General features: G+C 35.8%; 1 protein-coding gene across 2 annotated transcripts in view; it reads left to right on the top strand.

The window, feature by feature from the left end:
* LOC121416794 overlaps nt 1-21,612 on the top strand; it is a 55,136-nt gene that overhangs the window by 18,467 nt on the left and 15,057 nt on the right. For both annotated transcript variants that reach the window (XM_041610279.1, XM_041610280.1), the window contains exons 2-7: nt 1,411-1,466; nt 2,536-2,822; nt 3,983-4,058; nt 6,940-7,217; nt 10,049-11,799; nt 15,458-15,628. In XM_041610279.1, coding sequence (XP_041466213.1) covers nt 1,435-1,466; nt 2,536-2,822; nt 3,983-4,058; nt 6,940-7,217; nt 10,049-11,799; nt 15,458-15,628 — 2,595 coding nt within the window. In that variant the 5' untranslated portion in view covers nt 1,411-1,434. The remainder of the gene's footprint in view (nt 1-1,410; nt 1,467-2,535; nt 2,823-3,982; nt 4,059-6,939; nt 7,218-10,048; nt 11,800-15,457; nt 15,629-21,612) is intronic.

Genomic DNA, 21,612 nt, shown 5'->3' with positions numbered 1-21,612 from the left:
TCACCAGCGTGCTGCTTTCATGTGGGTCAGAGTGCTGCTCTGAAACTTTCTACAGATAGTTTGTTCTTTAGAGTAGGATCCAATAAATTCCAAGCTCTGGTTGTTTTTACAATTTTTTTCTTCTAATTTTCTAATAACATACATGTAGGCAATAGTGTGTTGAATAAGTTGCTGGTTTACTACATGATGTATGAAGAAATTTTTAGTTAAAAGTTCATTAGTGAAAGAAAGCCAAACTCAGACTGGTTTGCAGTAGTTCAGGTATTTTATTCTACGAAAAACAACCTCGCGCCCACTACTCTCAATATCTCTGGTACCTCTGGTAATTAGGCCTACAGTGTAGAAGCAAAAATCCTCTATAGCGATGTTGAGTTGTACTTTGACTCAAACTGACACGGGGGAAGACAACCTTCTTCTTCAAAAGCTCAATCTCTTCTGCCCTCTTCCCGCCAAATTTGTGCTCTAGCTGGCTTGAAAAGAAAGCCTCCTATACCTATTGGGGGGACATTATTGTACCCCCAACTGACTCTTGATTGGTCAAGAGATCAACCCAGCCAAGTATATCCATGGATGCTTCAATGCATACCTGAATACACTTTGAACAATAGCCATTGTTCACCAAACTACAGCAAATTTAAATAGCCTGATGCAACCCAATAGGGGTAGCCAATTTCACATTAAAACATTAGTTTTAATGACGAATCCAGATCAAAACACTTGAATTGTTTTTAAATCTTTTTCATATCAACAATGTTTGTAAAACTGTTGCAAGAAATATCGGTGTCATCAAGAAACTTAAAAAGGTTCTTCCAGCACAGGCGCTATCCATGTTGTATTGTGCATTAATTTTACCGTATCTTAATTATCAGGTTCTTGCATGGGGAAATGCCTCTCAAACAAGACTCAACAAAGTATTTCTACTTCAGAAAAAAGTACTAAGGATAATATGTAATGTGCCCTTTAGATATCTGGATTGTTTCGTCAGAAACGTATCCTCAATTATTGATTGACCGTTTACAGTTATTCCAATTCATTTATCAGCTAGATAGAAATAGTGTACCTAATGTACTACAAAATAAATTTATGAGAAATAATACCTTGCATTCATATTTACCAGACGGTCAAATGACTTAGTAATTTTGAGCAAAACTATATTTTTCACAAGACCCAAATTCTGGAATTCTCTTAACAAAATAATAAAAGAGGCATCTACCTTGAATTACTCATCAAAAAATTCTTCTGAATTCTTAATGATTTAAGGAAATATCTACAGTAGTGTTGATTATCTTTAAGTTAGTATGTAATTTGTGTTAGCAAAAATGTGTCTGTAGGTGTACTGCTCAGTCTTGTGTAATACACATATATTGACAGCACTATTATTTCAATACACTCTCCTCTTATTTCTTCCAGAATTTGTGTGGGTAGACCTATTGAATGAGAATGGAAATGGAAAAGAAAGATAGAAGGTAAGGATGAGTTGAGGTAAAAAGAACGCAGAGAGCTAGAGCGTAAGAAGAAGGCACATCACCATATTCTTACACTATAATGTAATATTATAATAATACCCATTAATTCCAAACTGCATGGATCCAGATTTAACTTACCAGATCGACCGTGGCGTGGTCAGGGACCAACCAAACTCTGGACCTACTTTCAAATCAAAACCCAAAAAAAGATTCGAAGAGAAAGAAAAAAAAACTCCTAATGAATCCCAAACTTGGAACAATTTTACCAGAGACAACGTCATGGAACCATATGAACATCAAGGTCTACATGTGGGACTAGCATTGTAAATGCTATATTCTGGGAAAGGAAAGTACAGTTTTATTGTCATAGTCTTAGAGAATACATATTTCTCTTATGTGAAGCATCATGGCCCAGTGGATTAGTCTCCAGACTTTGAAACAGAGGGTCGTGGGTTCAAATCCCAGCCATGGCGTAATTTCCTGCACTCGACCCAGGTGAGGTAAATGGATACATGTAGGAATTAATTCCTCAGAAAGCTGTGTGCACCTGAATAGGTAGCCTAGCTTAGCCGGGTAATAATAATAGCAGTGCCCACTGGGAGAACAGTTTTCGGAACTGAAGTGACTATCATCAGAGCTACCAAGTCTCACGCATTATGCGTGAGACTCATGCATTTTGGACTCTTGTTCATCTCCTCAAATCTCTGTCTCACGCAACTATCACAGCCTATCTCCATATACATTGTACACAATGTCTGTGATCTCACTCAGATTCACAGAAAATCTCACGCATAGCTGGTCTTTGAACTTGGCATCTCTGTATCATGGGTAAATATACCGTTATTATCATCATCATATTATTTTTATGTTGTAGTGAATGCCAGTATTTGTTTTCATTGTTGACTATATTTACATGACCATTCTGATGACAAACTTGGGGCATGGATTTAATGGGCTGTTTTTTTTTGTCTCATCGACTAGAGGTGAAGGCGAGACTATAAAGGGATACGAATTGCGTCTGCATGTTGTCTGTCTGTCATTCGTCTCTTGCAACATATTTTTTTTTCAGTTCTGTCACCGAAGAAGAATTTTTGAGATTGGCCCAGCTCATCCCACCGAGGTACTATTCAGATTTAGGGATACATTTGGGAATCTCATCTGCTGAACTTGATCATATCATTGTCCAACATTCATCGAATTACAAGGATGCATTGATGACAATGTTCACACGGTGGAGAGATGAACAACATCCAGATGAAGATATCAGAGCTCTTCTTGCAGAAGGATTAGAAAAGAGTGACTTAGGGGGATTGTCCAAAGAACTTCTAGCTGGGAATCTAATCCAGAAAACAACAGGTAAGATAATGATAATATCTAATAGACAACATGAATATACATTGGTTAATTACATTTGTTCATGTCTTTAGTTTTAAAAATGAAAACTATTTTAATTATCAGGGATCAGTATGATAATTGGTTTGCTTGCAAAATGTGCATAAAATGCCTTTATGAATGAAGGACATTCAAAAGGATTTCCAATACTAGTCATTTTCAAACGTGAGTGACCCAACAATCATACAGGGCTAAGGTTCATATCTTTAAACTTAAAGGTTATGAATCAATTATGAATACTATATTATATACAATGTAGGACTGGCATGGGCCACTCCAAGTTTACTTTGAATTTTACAATTCGTTGAGTAGATATGATGAAAAAAGTGGTGCGTAAGTGACATGACAAATTTTGGACATGGGTTTCTGACCATTATCACTTATGATTGGATTCATGCCCAAGTAGTTGTCCAGGAGTACTGTGAGTACCCATACATGTATGTAAATAGTGTACCTATGTAACACATATATAGTCAAAATCAATCAAACCTCTATGGAAAATGGTACCCTCCTATATACCATGAGTGACACAACATCCAAAACGTGAGTGACATGACAAGTGCAAAAATACAACATTTTTCTCAACAACGAAAGTATTTTTGGCATGATGTTCAAGAGTAAAATACCATCAACCAAAAAACAAGATTAATTTCATAACAACTGTCCTCTTCAAAGTTGATAAATGTCATCCTGAATTCTTGATTTATGGTCATATTTGCCTCTCAACTCATATTCCCTATACCATACTGCATCATTGTCACACTCGGGCTTCCACCACTCTCCTCTTTGAAGGAGGAGGAGGCACTTGAAGGAGGTGTTATGTGATCTTGGTATTGATTGACATCAACTTTCACATTCTTTTTGTGGCTTGATGTAATTCATAACTCTCCCTTTCTGTGTATGACAGTTTAAAGGTTTGTAACTCAACATCCACAATTGATGAAATAATTTTTTCTTGTAAGAAAGGGGTATTCTTCATAGTCACATCATCTGGCATGGTCTGTTTTGGGGGCTTTTTGCTTGTCCAATATTCATCTGGAAAGTGTATTGTAAAATACTGGCCCAGTCCCTTTTTGATATATTGCCATCTTTATGTCTTGTATTTCTTTCTTTGAATGTTAAAGATGTCAGACAAACAACTGCAACAACTTCAAGAGCATCAACTTCAACAGGAGCAGTAGACATGTCAGCATTACCACAGTATGTAAACAAATCAATACTTAGTTTGTTTACAAATTGGGGATGTGACCAGATTGTTTATATCTTTAAAGATCTCTCTGTCTTTAGTCTGCCAGAAAATAATGGATTAAGAAAATATAAACCTATATTGATCATCGGACATCATACTCTTGAATATTAAAATAAAGAAATTAGGGTTTTGTGTATTTTTGATAGAAAAAATCAGTGGTTTTCTCTGGAAAAGGTCATTTACTAAAACAATCAAAGACACACTCTATAAAGTATTGTAGAATATAAGTTTTCAGATGTGCTGTTACTTTGGTTAACAGTTTATGCAGCACCGTAACAAAAATTCTCTTCCACATGTTCTAGTCCAGCCATTCTCAATTACTTTTTTTGAAGCGCCACATTTCTTGTTGAGAATCTGTAATGCTCCACTATCCATTACGCAAACCAGCAATGTACCAGCGGAGGGTTCCAGAGGCTCTTGGTGGGGGTCGAGGGGGCAGAGCCCCCAGAAGTTTTGCAATATGAGGCCTTTTAAATTGCCCAGAGGGGCTCTACTATAATATCAACAGAAGATACAAATGCCAACAAACTACACAATATTAATATTAAAAGAAAAATTACCAGTTAATTTTTCACAACATACCAATGATAGTTCAGATGATTTGCACCAGATCTATTGGCTGAAGCAAGTGGCGTAATGAGTAAAAAATAAATAAAACGAGGGGGCTAGATATGGCAGCTAAAGCAAACTTTTCAATACAAAAATCTATAGCTATGTATCAGTGGAGGGTTCCAGAGGCCCTTGGTGGGGGTCGAGGGGGCAGAGCCCCCAGAAGTTTTGGAATATGAGGCCTTCTAAATTGCCCAGAGGAGCTCTACTTAATATCAACAGAAGAAATACAAATGCCAACAAACTACACAATATTAATATTAAAAAAAAATTACCAGTGACTTTTTCACAACATTTCAATGATACCACTAGTTCAGATGGTTTTGCACCAGATCTATTGGCTGAAGCAAGTTGCGTAATGAGTAAAAAAAAAAAAAAACGAGGGGGCTAGATATGGCAGCTAAAGCAAACTTTTCAATTCAAAAATCTATATTTTGACATTATATTAAGAAAATAGTGTTCCACTCTTTCCCTTTCCTTTTCTCCTTTTTTTCTTGGCCATGAAACACTTGGGGGCCCCCAATCCCCACCCCACCTGTACGCCAGTGACTGAAGTTACGTTCCCCGATTTTGCAAGGGCTGATAATTAGGCGTTACACTGTACTAACGCCCGAAACTGCCCCCTCTCTCTCTACAACTCAAGTGCGGTACCATACACTCAGTTCGTGTTTAGCAAGAGTGCATGCAGGCAATACATCTGAGCATACATGTATTTCACTTTTACAACTTCGGATTTTAATCGGCTCCGGAAACAAAGTAACCAAAACGTATATTCTGGAAATGCAAAATTTCTCGCCGTTGAAAGAGAAATCCTACAAACAGAGTTTTCAAATCACTTGTGTGGCACATAAAATTGATAAAGCATATAACAAATAAAAAGGAGAACACCATCGATCATCCCGGGGGGGCCACTTACATTGACGAGTGCATACCATGCGCGACCAAAAAAACACGTAAAAAGGATGTCTTTTTCACGATAGGGCACGTTACGTACGTAACGTGATAAAGGTGTCAAAAACACAAAAATAATGAAAAAAGGGTATCTATTTCGCTAGGAAAATTACGTGTTTAGGGTCGAATTCACGGGGATAATAAAACAAAATTAAAATGTTTTATAAAGGATGTCCTTTTTGCCCCAACAATTCGTGTTTAGAGTCCGATTTGCGTGAGGTGTAGAAGGTGGGGTCGCACTTAACCAAATAAAAAATAAAGCTGACGACCGAAGGACCCCTAACAATAAAACATTCCTGTACTTGTTTAGGGGTTCATTTCAGGGAATATTTGCCAAGAGTATCGTTTTGTTTCCAATACTTGTTAAGGATAGGGTTTCACACGCCAATACTTGTTAAGGGGTGCATTTTCAGAATATGGAAATTACGTGTTTAGGGTGCTTTTCGAGACCCCATGGTCGCGCATGGTATCCACTCGAGAATGGAAGTGGCCCCCCGGGTCGATCATCCATAATAGGGCTTATCAAATGCTAAATTTGACAAAATTTGAGGAAATCAATTAGCAATTAAGTGTCAAGTAAAGAGTTTTTGTTTTCTTTTTGTATTAAAATGATCACAAAATCTTTCCAGGTTACTGGTAGATCAATTTTCTCTCACCAATTTTTCCTCATTTTTACTTTGTTTTAATACCTGCTCCCAAGCGCCACTCCGCAAGGCTCGGTGCGCCACAAGTGGCGCGCGCGCCACCATTTGAGAATCCCTGTTCTAGTCTTTTAATCCTGCCATGTAGGCCCTCTTCGTTCCCCATTTGTTTTGATAAACGGTGAAGATAGTGATGAACGATGAATGTCATGAATGAAAAATGTTTTTCTGACCTTTGGTCAGGTGCTGTATGCAAACATGTATTGTCAGTAGTTAAACTAATGTGATTATTATAAACATTTTTAGAAGGGATTTTGTTAGACGTTGTATCACTTTAGAGGGGATGAAACGTTTTCTTCCATAAAGTTGATAAATAATAATGAGAAAATTGAGGGATGGGGACTCGTCCCCCTGCCCAAGGTATCAACACCCAGAAGAAGAAAAAACTACATTTCAACTGTTTTTGTATGATTGACTAAAGAGTCTTTGCAAATTCTGCCTGACAGTTTACCTCCAAGTGAAGTAAACTGGACAGTATTTGGAATACCTGTAGGCGATCATTTTCATACTTGGTGCTGAATAATGCTGTACAATAATATAAGCCTCTTGCTAATTTTCGTTCATTTTACAGTACCGTCAGTGAGAAAGAACTTTTGATGTTGTCAATGGAAATTGGACCTACTTACTACAAGAGGATTGGCGTTAACCTGAATATCTCGTTTGTGACTCTTGATAAAATAAAGAAAGACACACAAGATACTACTGATGCATTGATGACAGTATTCACAAGATGGAGGGATAAACAGCTTCCAGACACAAACATCAGGGCTCATCTTGCAGAGGCTTTACAAGAGAGTGGTCTAGTGTCGCTGTCTCAGAAACTGATTCCTATAGATCTATTAGGGACAGGTGAGAATGAAAAACCAAACTTATTTTAAATTCCTGCAAGGAATCACTCCTTCATGTCATTATTTTTCTTGGGAATAATTATAGAAAAGTCTTGTTCAGATAGTTTGTTGTTTGTAGAGCTACTAATATAAAAAGAAGGGTCTTCTTAAATGTGAGCTGTTGTTGATATGACTTTGTATGTAATGGCATCTATGGTGATCATCTTGGTAAAAACCTATTAGATTATAGTGTTCAGCATTTCAAACAGGTTTTTTTGTCTCACCTGCATAGCAGAGTGAGGCTACAGTGCGTATGCCATATCAAAATAAAATTACACATATAAAATAATTTTGAGAGTCAAAAGGGGCCTAAGCTTTCGATCCAAGCAGAATCTTCGTCAGAGGCAAAATGACCTTTAATTGCTAAAGACCTTTAATTTCATTAAATTTATATTTGTTATGTCCTGAAGCTTTTTCCACATTTAAACATTGGTTCAGATATCTTTAAGCAAGTGATGATATAGCTGTAAAAAATTGTTCTGGTTGAGTGAACACCACTTGCTTGGTGAAAAGTTGGTGAAAAATGATCTGCGCAGGACTTGGAAATAGTTACATGTACATGAATAAAAGTAGACAATAATCATGAAGAACACAGGAACTTTAGCAAGGAACAAGGATTTGGAGATATCTTTTGCCTTGTAACTTGTTTTCTTGCCCAAAACATTTCACAGTGCACCATTTCGCCCCCCCCCCCCACACATCGAGGCCATCGTGATGATATCTGCTTTACACGGAGCTCATGAAATGGCGAAAGCATGCTTTTCTTTCTCATAATCATTGTCAAGCTTGGGGAAAATGTGGAGAAACAAGAATTAAATGAAATATGAAATTAAATTTAAATCCACTGAAAATTATAAAAACTTAGTGAAAACATGTTGGAGACGGTCTGAAATAAACTTTTGTTTACATTCAGTTATGTCCTCAGATCCTGCTGGCACAAAAAAAAGGCTTACCTAGGGTGGAATTTCATATTTGGGTGGCAAATGTGTTACAAAATATTTATATGTATCTGCTTTATTTAAATTGGCTAAAAATGAAAAAAAAATGTACAAGAAATGCATGGTCAGTTGGTTTTTGCCTTTTTTCCTTGACCCAGCATGAAAATGAGCTTTTCTGCGCAAACCAATTTCTGCGATGTTCTATATTTTTCAATTCCAAGTGTAAGTAACATATTTTATTGTATTTTTTGTATTTCTTGTAAAATATTGTTGTGTGATATGTGAATTTTGTTAATGTAAAAACCTGTATCTTTTGATATTTTATGAATAATAAAGTACCTCAATTGAGGATAAATAGAAAAAAAAAATATTTTTCAATTCCCAGGACTTTTTCGAAGAGTAAACTTTTTTTGATAAAGACTGTATAGGCTCTGCTTTTCCAACGGCGGTGACAACATCAAATCTTAACTAAAGATTAAGTTTTTTAAATAACAGCATAACTTAGAAAGTATATAGACCTTGTTCATGAACCTTGGACATAAGAGTAATCAGTATTACTGAACATCCTCTGTGAGTTTCAGGTCACATGACCAAGATCAAAGGTCATTTAAGGTCAATGAACTTTGGCCATATTATGGTTACATGTAATTGTTGATTTGCCATGATAACTCTGAAAGTGTGTGGATCTAGTTTGTAATACTTTTACATAAGAATAATCAAGTATCACTGGGGACAAGACTAATTTACCGTTCAGCCAATTAGCGATCGCTATTTCACGCCAGTCTGCCTACGTGCCCTTATATTCTTTTGTTGTGTTCGCTTCCATTTATTTAGGCGTCATACTCTGAAGAGTGCAAAATGAAAATCTTAAGTATAATGGCTCATTTTGGCGCTCTATTTAACTTTATACCAGATTCTGACTGAAGCATAATGATTTGAAAATTCAATATATAAAAATAAATGACTGTTGTCAATAAAAACAAAAATAGTCACTCATTAACAAGAATACATTTTCGCTCGAAGCATGATAATATTTTGTACAGACTATGAAATTATGTTTAAGAGCAACTTCGGGTGTTACATCCACTGACGCAATATTGGGCAATATCATCACCGTGTACCCACACGTCATAAATTCCTCTCAAAAGTAGTTCATATTTGAAAGAAAATAGTCATGAAATGACTCCCCATCACCCTCAAATGTTACATATTTATCAAAAAAAATATGGAGGCCCCCCCATGGACTATTTTGGAATTATCATGGTGCAGAGTTTCTGACACTGTCATTGTGGTTTATTATCCTGTGACCCCTTCGTTCAACATCAGCAACAATCTTTTGGCAATCTCGCCGAAGAGGAATGTCAGTCAAATTTACCTAATTTCTTAGACTAATATTTTGTTTGCTTGATTATTTTTTTGCAATTTGTTCTACCTGAAAACCAGAGTATTCCCCTTATTTGAACTCCAATATATTAAAAACTAGAATAAATATTTCTTTAATAAACAGGATGTACCTAATTAGTGTCACAAATTTGGATCTAATTTGATGATTCCTTGTAGAATGATTTTATTGAGTTTTTATCCTCTTTTTGTCACCTTTCATAATTGTGTGAGAGGAAGTGTGTTTCAATACAATTGTCAACTTTAATCCTCATTTTCTCAAAAGTAATGTTTTGTGATATTGAATGCTCTTCTCTTTGTAATGAGGGATTGGTTCACCCAATTAAAGCTGAGTCTCCTCTCTCAGTAGGAATAAGTACCTGACAATTAATCGACCAGGAATGATCAACAGTAGTAAAGTTACTGTGTTCATGTAAATATACGCTTCTTATAACCCTCCTTAATTCATCCATAGGTGCATCAATGCCAGCATCACAGACCCAACCACTCACTCCTGACCTGGTTGAAAGATGTAGAAAGGAGCTTCAATCCCATTACAGAAGATATTTCTGTAAGATTAGAGCTGATAGTCTTAATCCACGTTCCCTTTTGCCATGTGAAGACATATATACACACCTTGTTTTGGAAGAAAAAGATTATCGCAATAAGAAGCGATCACTCGAATATAAGGACCTCTTCAAACTTGAAATTAATGGAGAGTTTCCAAATCGGATCATCATTCAGGGAGATGCAGGGGCTGGAAAGACGACACTCTGCGCAAAGATTGCATGGGACTGGATAAACGATAGTCCTGATGTTCCTAAGTTTGTATGGGTACTTGTAATCCCTCTTCGTGAAGTCAAGCGATACACAATTGGTCAGATAGTCAAGTCTTATCTCTCAAAGGATAACCCAGCAACAGCCTGTCAGATCACCGAGTACATCCGTTCAAATCCAGAAAAGGTATTCATTGCCTGTGATGGTTTAGATGAGTTTAGTGGCAAGGTTGTACAGCACTCTGAAACCAAACAAGAATTAGCAGGTGCTCAGCCAGAATCTAATGATCAACCAGATTCAAGACCAAAATCAAAGCGACGAAAGTTAATGGGGCATATGTCCTCAGGTACACCAATTGCCCCATTGATGCCAAGAGGCAGCATCTCAGATGCAAGTGAAAGCACTACTGAAGAAGATGATATCTCTCTAGTACATATCCTTCGTTCAGATGAACTTAGCAATTGCCCAGTGATGGTGACCAGTCGTCCATGGAAGGCCAATGAGATAAAGTGGGATCTCAATCTAATGAAACTGTATGCTTTCATTCATGTGGAAGGCTTTAGTAAGAAGAATGTGGAGGTTTACATTCACAAGTACTTTAAAGACAATACAGTCACAGCAGATCAGCTTATTCAAATGATCAAAGAGAATGATATCATATCAGAGTATATGGCACCCTATCCTATCTATATATCTATGCTCTGTCTTATGTGGAGAGGACTTGATGACAAAAAGAAAGAATTGTTTAAAACCATTCGAACATTCTCTCAATTATTTCATGAGATGTTTGAATTCTTAAACGTGCATTATGTCCAAAAAGAGATCCAAGATCTAAGGAGTCCATCATTTAATGACCATCGCTCTAAAATTGAAAAACTCATGGAACCCGTTGCCAAATTGGCATTTGCTGGACTGCAATCGAACAACCTTATTTTCAATGAAGAAGATCTTGAACAGTACTCAGACTCTGTGGAAACAGCATGCAAAGTAGGGGTGTTGTCACAGGAGAATAAGCTCTCATCCATTCATGATAAGAGCAGACCGTTCCTGCAGTCAACATTCTTCTTTCCTCATAAACTATTCCAGGAGTACATGGCTGCAGTCTATCTTGCTTCTCTCTATGATTCAGATCGCAATGAATTTAAGAGGCTGATTGAGGAAGTAGTGATCCCTAGGAAGGAAGAGTTTAGGTATCTCCTGTACTTCACTGTGTCTCAGAACAAAAACATTGCCAAGTATACCACAAAATGTCTGTTACAAGAGTACACCCAAAGCCAAGAAGATGATGAGAAGGAGAAGAAGATGAATTTCTTGGTTGATGTAGCTTTTGAGAGTCAGGATGAAGATACCAACGCCATGCTTCGGAATTCAGTATCATCTCTGTCTATTAGTGTTGAAGACACACACACTATAGCTGGTTATGCATTCACTGAGATATATTCAAAGGCGGTAAGTTGGATACAAAGGAAAAGTACCCTGATATCATGCATGTTTCTATTTTTTCAATACAGTAGCACTCCTTCAGGAGTGTAGCTGAAACTCATCAGAAAAATCTTATTAGTCTTGAAATGGACTTACATAAAAACAAAATTCCTAAACCATTCCAACATCCATCTTTCAGTTTGTTTTACATTTATTGATATCAGTAATACATGAAGATATTGGAATCTTGAATGGGACTGAAATATTGTCCATCTTAGCATGTTATATTATTATTATACTGGGTGAGTTCAATAAAAACTTAACATCTCGAATCCCCAATTTACGGAAAAATACATCACGAACACGTAATTATTAAAAATGGCATTAAAGAGTATGTTCTTCCAAATAATTTGATACCATATCAATGGGGTATGTGTTAATGCTTGGATGATCAGTAGGTATTCTTTGCAGTGATGTAAATTTTTATTTGTGCCAAAGTAAAGCATGACTGCAATGAATGAATCCAGATGTCAATGATGTCATAATCCTACAAGGGTTGCATTAAATTCAAATTCAAATAATTTACATTATAATTGTTCATCTTTTAAACACTGTTTATTATTAGTTCTCAATTTAACTGTATTGACAAGGGATGTACAAATATGTTTACTAACTCATGTAGGATTATGGCATCATAAAAATCTGGATTCATTCATTGCAGTCATGCCTTTTGGTGCAAATCAAAATTTACATCACTGCAAAGAATTATCTTCATGTGAAGACATACCACATAAATGTGCTATCAAATTATTTGTAGGAAGATACTCTTTCCAGCCGTATATAATGATTATGCCTCCATGCACGGCTGTACGCAGGAGGGTGGCAGTTACCCCCCCCCCCCCCACAAATTTTTAAAACTTACATTTTTTACTGAAAATGTTCACAAAATTTACCAAAAGTATGCACAAAATCCTTCAATTTCACTTGACAAAATGTAAAACGCCCCAATGCAAGCTCGGTCGTTTTACTCCCTAGCTTTTGATTGTTTTTGTTTAAAGTTTACACATGCTGGCCCCCCCTAGTGAAAAATCTCTGCATTCGGCCATGTGTTCATGACATATTTTTACCTTAAATTGGAGTTGTCAAGTTTTTTTTCTATTCACATGGTATATTCGTTGAAATATTCTTTGACTAAATAGGTTCATTATTGCGGATTGAAATAATCGCTAGAGGGTATTCATTTGTCTTGCAATCTACTATGGTCAACAAGGAAATTCGTGATCACTCTCGCAAAAAGTGTTCACTGGCTTTCTAGGAAATTCGTGATCACTCTCGCAAAAAGTGTTCACTAGCTTACAAGTTCACGAGCTTTCGAGTGCCGCTGCAATTTTGGTCTCATTTGCATATTGCCAACCCACGGCGTATTTGCATATAATTTGCATAACTCCTGACCAATCACACAACGGATCAGTGCCCACCTATTGTTCTCGCGCTTGTGCTTGGAGATTAGTATAAATAGAATACGATATCGGACAATCCTTGTCACTTGATAAAGAGTTGCAGCGGCACTCGAAAGCTCGTGAACTTGTAAGCTAGTGAACACTTTTTGCGAGAGTGATCACGAATTTCCTAGAAAGCCAGCGAACACTTTTTGCGAGAGTGATCACGAATTTCCTTGTTGACCATAGTAGATTGCGAGACAAATGAATACCCTCTAGCAATTATTCTTTGACTGTTTGAAAACAAGCTTTTCAATACTTAAAGCATTGATACTTTGTAAGCATTATTATGTAAGGGTGGTCCTTTTCAGCCCATTCCAAGTTTGCATACAGGCAGCACTACTACCACTTCTTATATTCTTCACTGCCTAGCATATCAACCCATTTGATCATTCTCCAAGATATAACCAAGTTCATCAAATCATAACATCGCGCATGTTCGGAAGGGCAAAAACAGTATTTGAGAATAACAATTCATTTCAATTTTGATAAAGGAATATACACAATGATAGAGACAAGTTATGTTTAATTGATGCTCAATTTTAACTATATTGCATTCTTGATGTCATTCCTTTTTATTAACTTAATGGGCTAAAGTTAATTCACCGGACCTATTTGAATGAAAAAATAAAAATATTTCTACAAGTAATGTTTGCTTTTGCAAAGTATGATACACTCGTGGTTTGCCCTTCTATCAAGTTGATGCACTGATCATGAAAATAAAAACAAAAAACTTCATTTTTGATGGTTTTTACCCTTCTGATCATGACCAGGTTAAATAATGAGTCTTGATAGATCACGTAAATTTCCCTGCTCAGATCCTGGATGGTAAAATGAGGGTTATCATGCTAATGCAGAAATACAGCAGTCTTGCAAACTTGGAATGGGCTGAAATGCACCACTTTTATGTAACAGGATGTGTATTCAAAACCGCTGAAGTGAGACCAGTGAAATTTTCATAGAAGTTAGATTATGAAATAAGCTTTCTACTCCTCTACAATTGATTGAGAATACTACCACATTTTAAAATTCAATTCAGCCCTTTGTCAGAGAGACATTTTTGGGGAGATGCGCTCTATATTTATATTTTTCCCATTTTTGTCTCACCTTCATAGCAGAGGGAGACTATAGCCATAAACATTGTACATACACATGTAGGCACGGCGGCAGCGTCGTCAACATTGAAATCTTAACCAAGGTTAAGTATTTGAAATATCATCATAACTTAGAAAGTGTTTGGACCTAGTTCATGAAACTTATAGACATAAGGGTAATAGTATAAACCTGAAGAACCTGTCTGAGTTTCAGGTCACATGATTTAGGTCAAAGGTCACATAGGGTCAACATACTGTGGCCATGTTGGGTTTTTGTGAGGAATTGTCATCATAACTTTAAAAGTTTATGGATCTAGTTCATGAAACTTGGACATAAGAGCAACAATGTATCCTTGAATACCCTGTGGGCATTTCAGGAACATGGCCAAGATTAAAGGTCATTTAAAGGTGAATGACTTCTGGCCGTGTTGGAAGTATAATTGCATGGCATCATAACTTAGAATGTTTTTGGATCTAGCTCATGAAACATCCGGTAATCAAGTATGAATGATTGTTTTTGCACATGTCTTCGGTCACATGATAATGGTCAAAGGTCATTTTGAGTCAATGGACATAATATTTTATCATATTTTCACTGCTGCTATATCGATTTTGCGTAATGCAGGCGAGACTGCCAGAGGCGTTCCACATGTTTAAAAATTAACATTGAAATTGAAAATGAAAGATAATTTTTCATTTCGAATGAAAGCAATAATTCTGACACTAATGGCAGTCAATTTATTAAAACAAAAGAGAGACATGAGAGCATTGTCTGCTGAGTTTACCATCTCTAATAGGCCTACTATCAACTTGACTCTAATAATGTTTTAATTTGTCATTAATCGTGCTTATATTTGAGTACAAGTCTTTGAAATTATTTTTTTCATTTGAGATGAATACAGGATAGACATATTGAAATAGGCTTCTTTAATAAACTACACAAAAAAAATTGTAGATACCACTATACTATTTACATTTATACTCTTGCAGAATACACAATTTTAAATTATTCAATGGGGCAATCTCAATATCAAATAATGCAATCCAATAGGAAATATAATTGTGATGTATGGCTTTACAATGTACTTTCAGATCAATATGAGTGTTGGTGTTATTGGACCTCCATGTAGCTACGGACCAGGTATATCAAATGAGGTTGCAGTGATGATATGCTCAGCACCATCACTAAGGGATGTTAAACTGAAGGCAAGCTTTCACCCTACCTTCTATGAAACTCTTGCCAGAGAAGGAAGGACAGCCAGAGTAAGTAGAATTCATCTTAAAGAATAAGATGGTCATGTTGATGTTAGAATTTATTAGGAGGAAGAAGATGAAAAGTCTTCTACAAAAGAAATTAATGTAGGTGTCCCTCAGGGCTCAATTCTTGCCCCGGTTCTGTTCTCACTATTTATCAATGACTTGCCGAATCATGTTACTAGTGCCTCAGTGTATATGTACGCAGATGACACTACTATTTCAGTATCTGGTAAGACTAAAACAGAGGTCGAAACCAATCTAACCCAGGCACTATACGAGACCTATTCATGGATAAGAAATAACAAACTGATCTTAAACTATAATAAAACAAAAGTAATGCTTTTAGGCTCAAAACAAAAACTAAGTACTACTCATAATCAGCAAATATCAATAAATATACATGGCTGTACTCTAGAATGTAAAAATGAAGTGAAGTGTTTGGGCATAACAATCGATAATTGCCTTGACTTTAAGCAACATACCTATTCAATTTCAAATCTTATCAAACGTAAGCTTGGAATTATTCGCAGGAATAAACATTATTTTAATCAATCTCAACTTTCCAAACTTTATTGGGTATATGTCATTCCCCATATCCTTTATTGTTCTAATGTTTGGTTTGGAAGATCAGAAGGAAATTATGACACGCTTAACAGGTTACATAAAAGGGCAGCGTATCTGATATCAAATCGCACATGGATGACACGTTCTGAAATCGTGTTTAAAGAACTAAATTTGCCCTCTCTATACAAAGTTCTCCATAGAGCCGCATGTGTTCTTATGTATAAGTGTGTCAATAAATTATCGCCCGCCATTTTATACGATAGACTTTCATTTGTCGATGATGTCTCTTCTAGAACCACACGTAGTTCTGACAAATTGCTCTTGAGATTGTCAAAATGTCGTACGACCTTCTACCAAAATTCTTTCCTATTTTCAGGCTCTCTCACTTGGAATAAACTGCCTGAACATATAAGATTTTCAAGATCTGTTCATTCCTTTAAATTCCAACTTAAACACATATAGACAAATCATATCGTTCATTTTAATCATTATACAATACACTTATCATACACTATTCTATTGTCCGTGCCGTTCCTATAGTACATTTGGTATCGATTGCTGCTCATTTCTTGTCTTTCTGTTATTACCACTTATTATCTAGACATTGAAACGTGTTGTGTTTTATTTGTTTTGTTTTTTTATCTTTTTATCTTGATGTATATAAGTGATAAAATTATCAAATGATGCAATATGTCTTCTGCTTGGTTTTTTTTGTTTTTTAATTCCAAAAGTAAATTTATTAGTACTGTATAATACATTGCCTTGTGTTTTAACGATCTTTCATCTTTTAAATGCTTATATATAATCACAGAGCCCTGAGGTAGACCAGCTTTTAATGTTAATATTTTGCATATTTTTATCATGTATCTTGCCATCTGTAACTCGTAACACATTTTCGTATTTTTACCTTGTATTTATTCCCTTTTTTTGTATCTCATAATGTCTTGTTACTATGTTTTTCGTGCATTGTATGTATTTTAATGCTGATCAGGCCACTCTGTATAAATATTCGAGAATAAATAAATAAAAATAAATGAGTGATGATAGTAATAATGAGAATGACAGTGCTAAAACAATACTAATAGTAATTTATAATTCTAGAATATGTAACACTGTAATCGTAATCATGATATAATGCTAACACCCAATTTGGAAAAAAACATTATTTTCTTTAAATATAAATCACCTTTTATTGATAGAAAGGGAAACAATTAAAATAAGCCCAGGTTATCTGTTTTAGACAAACAGTGGAATAATATTCCATCTACAGTAAGAAGGGCGGAAACCTTGCAATCATTTGTTTCATCTTATTGGAGAAACCGAAGATCTTATTCCAGGTTTTAAGACACAATTCGCTAAACTTTATTCTGTTTGTATCATTCTAATTTGTTGTCCTTCGTTTTTTCCTTTTGTATGTGTTTAAATGTAGCAGGGCCCTCTGGGAGAACAGTGTACGTCACTGATGAGGCTACCCTGGATAAATAAGACTATAATAATAATAATAATAATAGTATACAGGGCAACGTAGAATGAATATACATGTACATAAACAAACATAAAGCAAACGATAATATGCACATGGATTATAACAAGTCATTTCAATTCATAACAAATTTCATAGTGAAGTAATGAAAAGGGTGAGGAGGAGATGCTATTTGGTTTAACTTATTTTGTTCTGATTTTTTTTTACATGAATTCATAATTGTACGAACATATTGATATGCCAAAAATATATAAATAATGCAAATACAAGTATATGAAAAAAGCAAGAATGGTTAGAATTGAGTATTCATATCTTAAAGAAGAAACTTGGGGGCAAATGGGAGCTTGAAAAGAGATCAAGAGAATAAGGAACAATGACTGATGGGAAGAAAGGGTATCGAACATAGTATGATAGAAAAAAGGTTGAGGGGAATAAAGATAAATAAGAGAGAGAGAAACAAAGGGAGAAAGAGAGGGGAGAGAGCAAAGAGAAGGGAAAAGAAATCAGTCCTTAAGCCATAATAACAGCGTAATAATGCTAGGAATATTAAAGGACAAGTCCACTCCAACAAATACTTAATCTGAATAAAAAGAGAAAAATTCAACAAGCATAACACTGAAAATTTCATCAAAATCGGATGTAAAATAAGAAAGTTATGACATTTTAAAGTTTTGCTTCATTTCACAAAACAGTTATCTGCACATCTCGGTCGGTATGCAAATGAGGGAACTGATGACATCACTCAGTCACTATTTCTTTTGTATTTTATTATATGAAATATGAAATATTTTTATTTTCTCGTCATTGTCATGTGAAATGAAGTTTCATTCCTCCCTGAACACGTGGAATTCCATTATTTTAACATTTTGTGCTTCAGGCAAGGAGGTCCTAATCATCAAATTCGTAAAAATTGAAATATTGTATAATTCAAACAATAAAAAACAAAAGAAATAGTGAGTGAGTGACATCATAGACTCTCTCATTTGGATGTAACTGGCTCGTTCATATAACTATTTTGTTAAAAATAAGCGAAACTTTGAATTGTTATAAATTTATAACTTATTTTACATCCGATTTTGATGAAATTTTCAGCATTGTGCTTGTCTGATTTTTCTCTATTGATTCAAATCAACATTTTTCTGAGGTGGACTTGACCTTTAACAATCTACTAAATAGGAAGCTTAAACCAAACAAATGTAGCATATAATCACATTGATGGTTTGTGATGGGGCTTTGCTCAGACCAGACATATCAAATGAGGTACAGTGTAGTAGTACTAATTAGCACCAATCTCTAAGTAATGTTTATTAAAAAATGGGGCCTATCTTTCAACCCAGCTGCTTTTATGAGGCTCTTGGTATTAAAAAGAGACAGAAAGAAACGTTTAAATAGATTACAATGGATAGTTGATGGACGAAGACATTGTACATGTACATTTAAAGGGGAAGTTCACCCTGATAAAAACTTTGTTTGAAAAATAGCAGAAAAAATAGTAAAAATTATTGGTGAAGGTTTGAGGAAAATCCGTTAAAGAAGAAGAAAGTTATTAGAGTTCAAAGTTTTGGATTTGTGACGTCATAAACGAGCAGCTGCCCCATGTGTTATGTAATATAAAATGCATTAATTTTAAATTTTTTATGGTTCCTGATGACTTAATTATGTTTTCTATTCATGATCGGGTGTGAAATGATTTGTCTATTGATATACAAAAGGTACAGTGAAAACAATTTTGAATTTTCTGAGAAAATGACATTTCATTGATTTTTTACCATTCGCTATGTAGGAATGCTGCTCGCATATGACGTCACAAATCAAATAATTGAAATTCTTATAACTTTTTAATTATTTGATGAATTTTTCTCAAACCTTCGTCAATATTTTTTATTATTTTTTCTGCTATTTTTACAATAAACTTTTTGTCAGGGTGAACTTCCCCTTTAAGCGCAGTAGTGTAGCGGTTCTGACCTTCGCCTTGTAATCAGAGCGCCTTGTGTTCGAATACCACTATGGCCTCGCGTCCTTTGGCAAGGCGTCAATCCACAATTTCCCACTCTCCACCCAGGCATTAAATGGGTACCCGGTGTCACGTTGAAAATGCAATATCTTTGAATCAAAGTCAGAGAGAGAGAGAGAGAATCTATTGAGTGTGCCATTGATGGTGAGGAGTTATTCAGCTGTGCAAGACATACCTGTCTTGGTTTAGCATTTTGTCTTTTGAATAGGAGACATAGCAATGCACTTAATTGGGTTTTATACATTGTATGTGGCTTGCTAGTGTACAGAGAGTGGACACACCTCAACTTGAACGCCATGAGGAAGGGAGAGTCGAATTTGGCTGCTCTGAAAAACACAGTTGAAGATAATTTGTTTTACTTTTCTTCCTGAACTTGCTAAGATTATGCAAGAGCTACCTATTTTTATAATCCAAAGGCAGAAGAGTTAGCCTGTTACATCAGTGTAACTTAACACTTTTTTCAAGCCTGTGAAACTCAAGCCATCGGTAAGCGAATGAAACTTTTGTAATTCAGCTACTATAATTAAGTTATTTTCAAATGCTTTAAAGACATGGCTGAACTTGTGCTAGACCATGGTAGAATATTGTATTTGATTTGTAACAATTCGAACTTGAAATGTACTAAAATCAGCAAATAATGCTTCATATAATGTTAAAGACAAGGCATGTCAGTAATTGCTAAATTTTATTCTGCACGTTTATAAAATAAATGAATGCATACTAGAGAATATGTTATGTGCATTCTCAAAATGTAGATGGCACGTGATCTTGGGACTTAGGACGAAATACACAATCTGGATGACTGAGTTGGCGGTTTGAACTATATCGAAGTACATGTAAAGTCACCCGCACAGCAGTTCCAAACCTTCGATTTGCAGGCCGACTGTCATCAATCGTTGAACTGGTGAGCTGTATCAAAGCGAGATAATGCTTGAAATGAAACTGTTATACAGAGAAAGGATGTCAATCTTATGAAGAAAACCTAAACTGATTTTCAGATAAGACATGTGTTTTTGTCGATGTTTTCATTGTTGAAGGGCGAGTAGCCCAGTAGGCCTATGTATTGAGTTCGTGCACTGAACAAATTGTAGAAGTTGATTGTAGAAGCTGATTGTAGAAGTTGTTTGTAGGAGTTCAAACTCGACACAGTTCTGGGGGGCGTTTCATCAATATTTTCGTCCAACAAGTTGTCAGATCTGACAACTTTCCTAGTTTCTGATTGGTTGAGAAGCACTGTTACTATAGTAACTGTCGGATAAAACAGGACTTGTCGGATAAAACGTCTGACAAGTCCTTTCATGAAACGCTCCCCAGGTGTCCGTCACAATTCACTATGATTAGTAACTGGTGTAGAGAGCTTATGATATTCGAATTGAAAGTTGACTAACAGTGCAGGATGGTATGAGAAATATTATGTACTCAAGTGATATCTAAACATTACTACAGGTACTAGAGTTATATTCCAAATGGTGAAGGATAGATAGGCTAATTCAGGGCCTAATCCCATCATTGAGGTATATAATGTATGGATAGTGAGACAATATATTCACTTAATGGTAATTGTGCTAAATAAACCCTGATGACTGTTCATTATGGTAAAAGGCATGTGTTGAATCTTGATTATTTGAGTCTCTCTAGGTGGTTTCAGACCGCCTCGAAGTTCGCCAGTTCCAGGTATTCTCTGATCGGGAAATTTACCCCGATCAGAAAATACCAGGTATTTTGGTAATGTGAAAGCAAACTACGCGTAATTTCCCCGAAAGAAAATACCCGCTAAATAGTAGGTACTTGGCGAAAATACGAGAACTTTCGTGGGATTTTTCCAAGGTAGCAGGTATTTTGGCGATGTGAAAGCAAATTACGGGAACTTTTTTATCCCAGCGTGTCGTTGGGTGCGGTGGCGTGGGTGGCTGCTGGGCAAGCGATTTT

This window comes from Lytechinus variegatus, chromosome 6, assembly GCF_018143015.1.
Source record: "Lytechinus variegatus isolate NC3 chromosome 6, Lvar_3.0, whole genome shotgun sequence".
Classification (NCBI taxonomy): domain Eukaryota; kingdom Metazoa; phylum Echinodermata; class Echinoidea; order Temnopleuroida; family Toxopneustidae; genus Lytechinus; species Lytechinus variegatus.
This window is presented reverse-complemented; position numbering and strand designations above follow the sequence as displayed.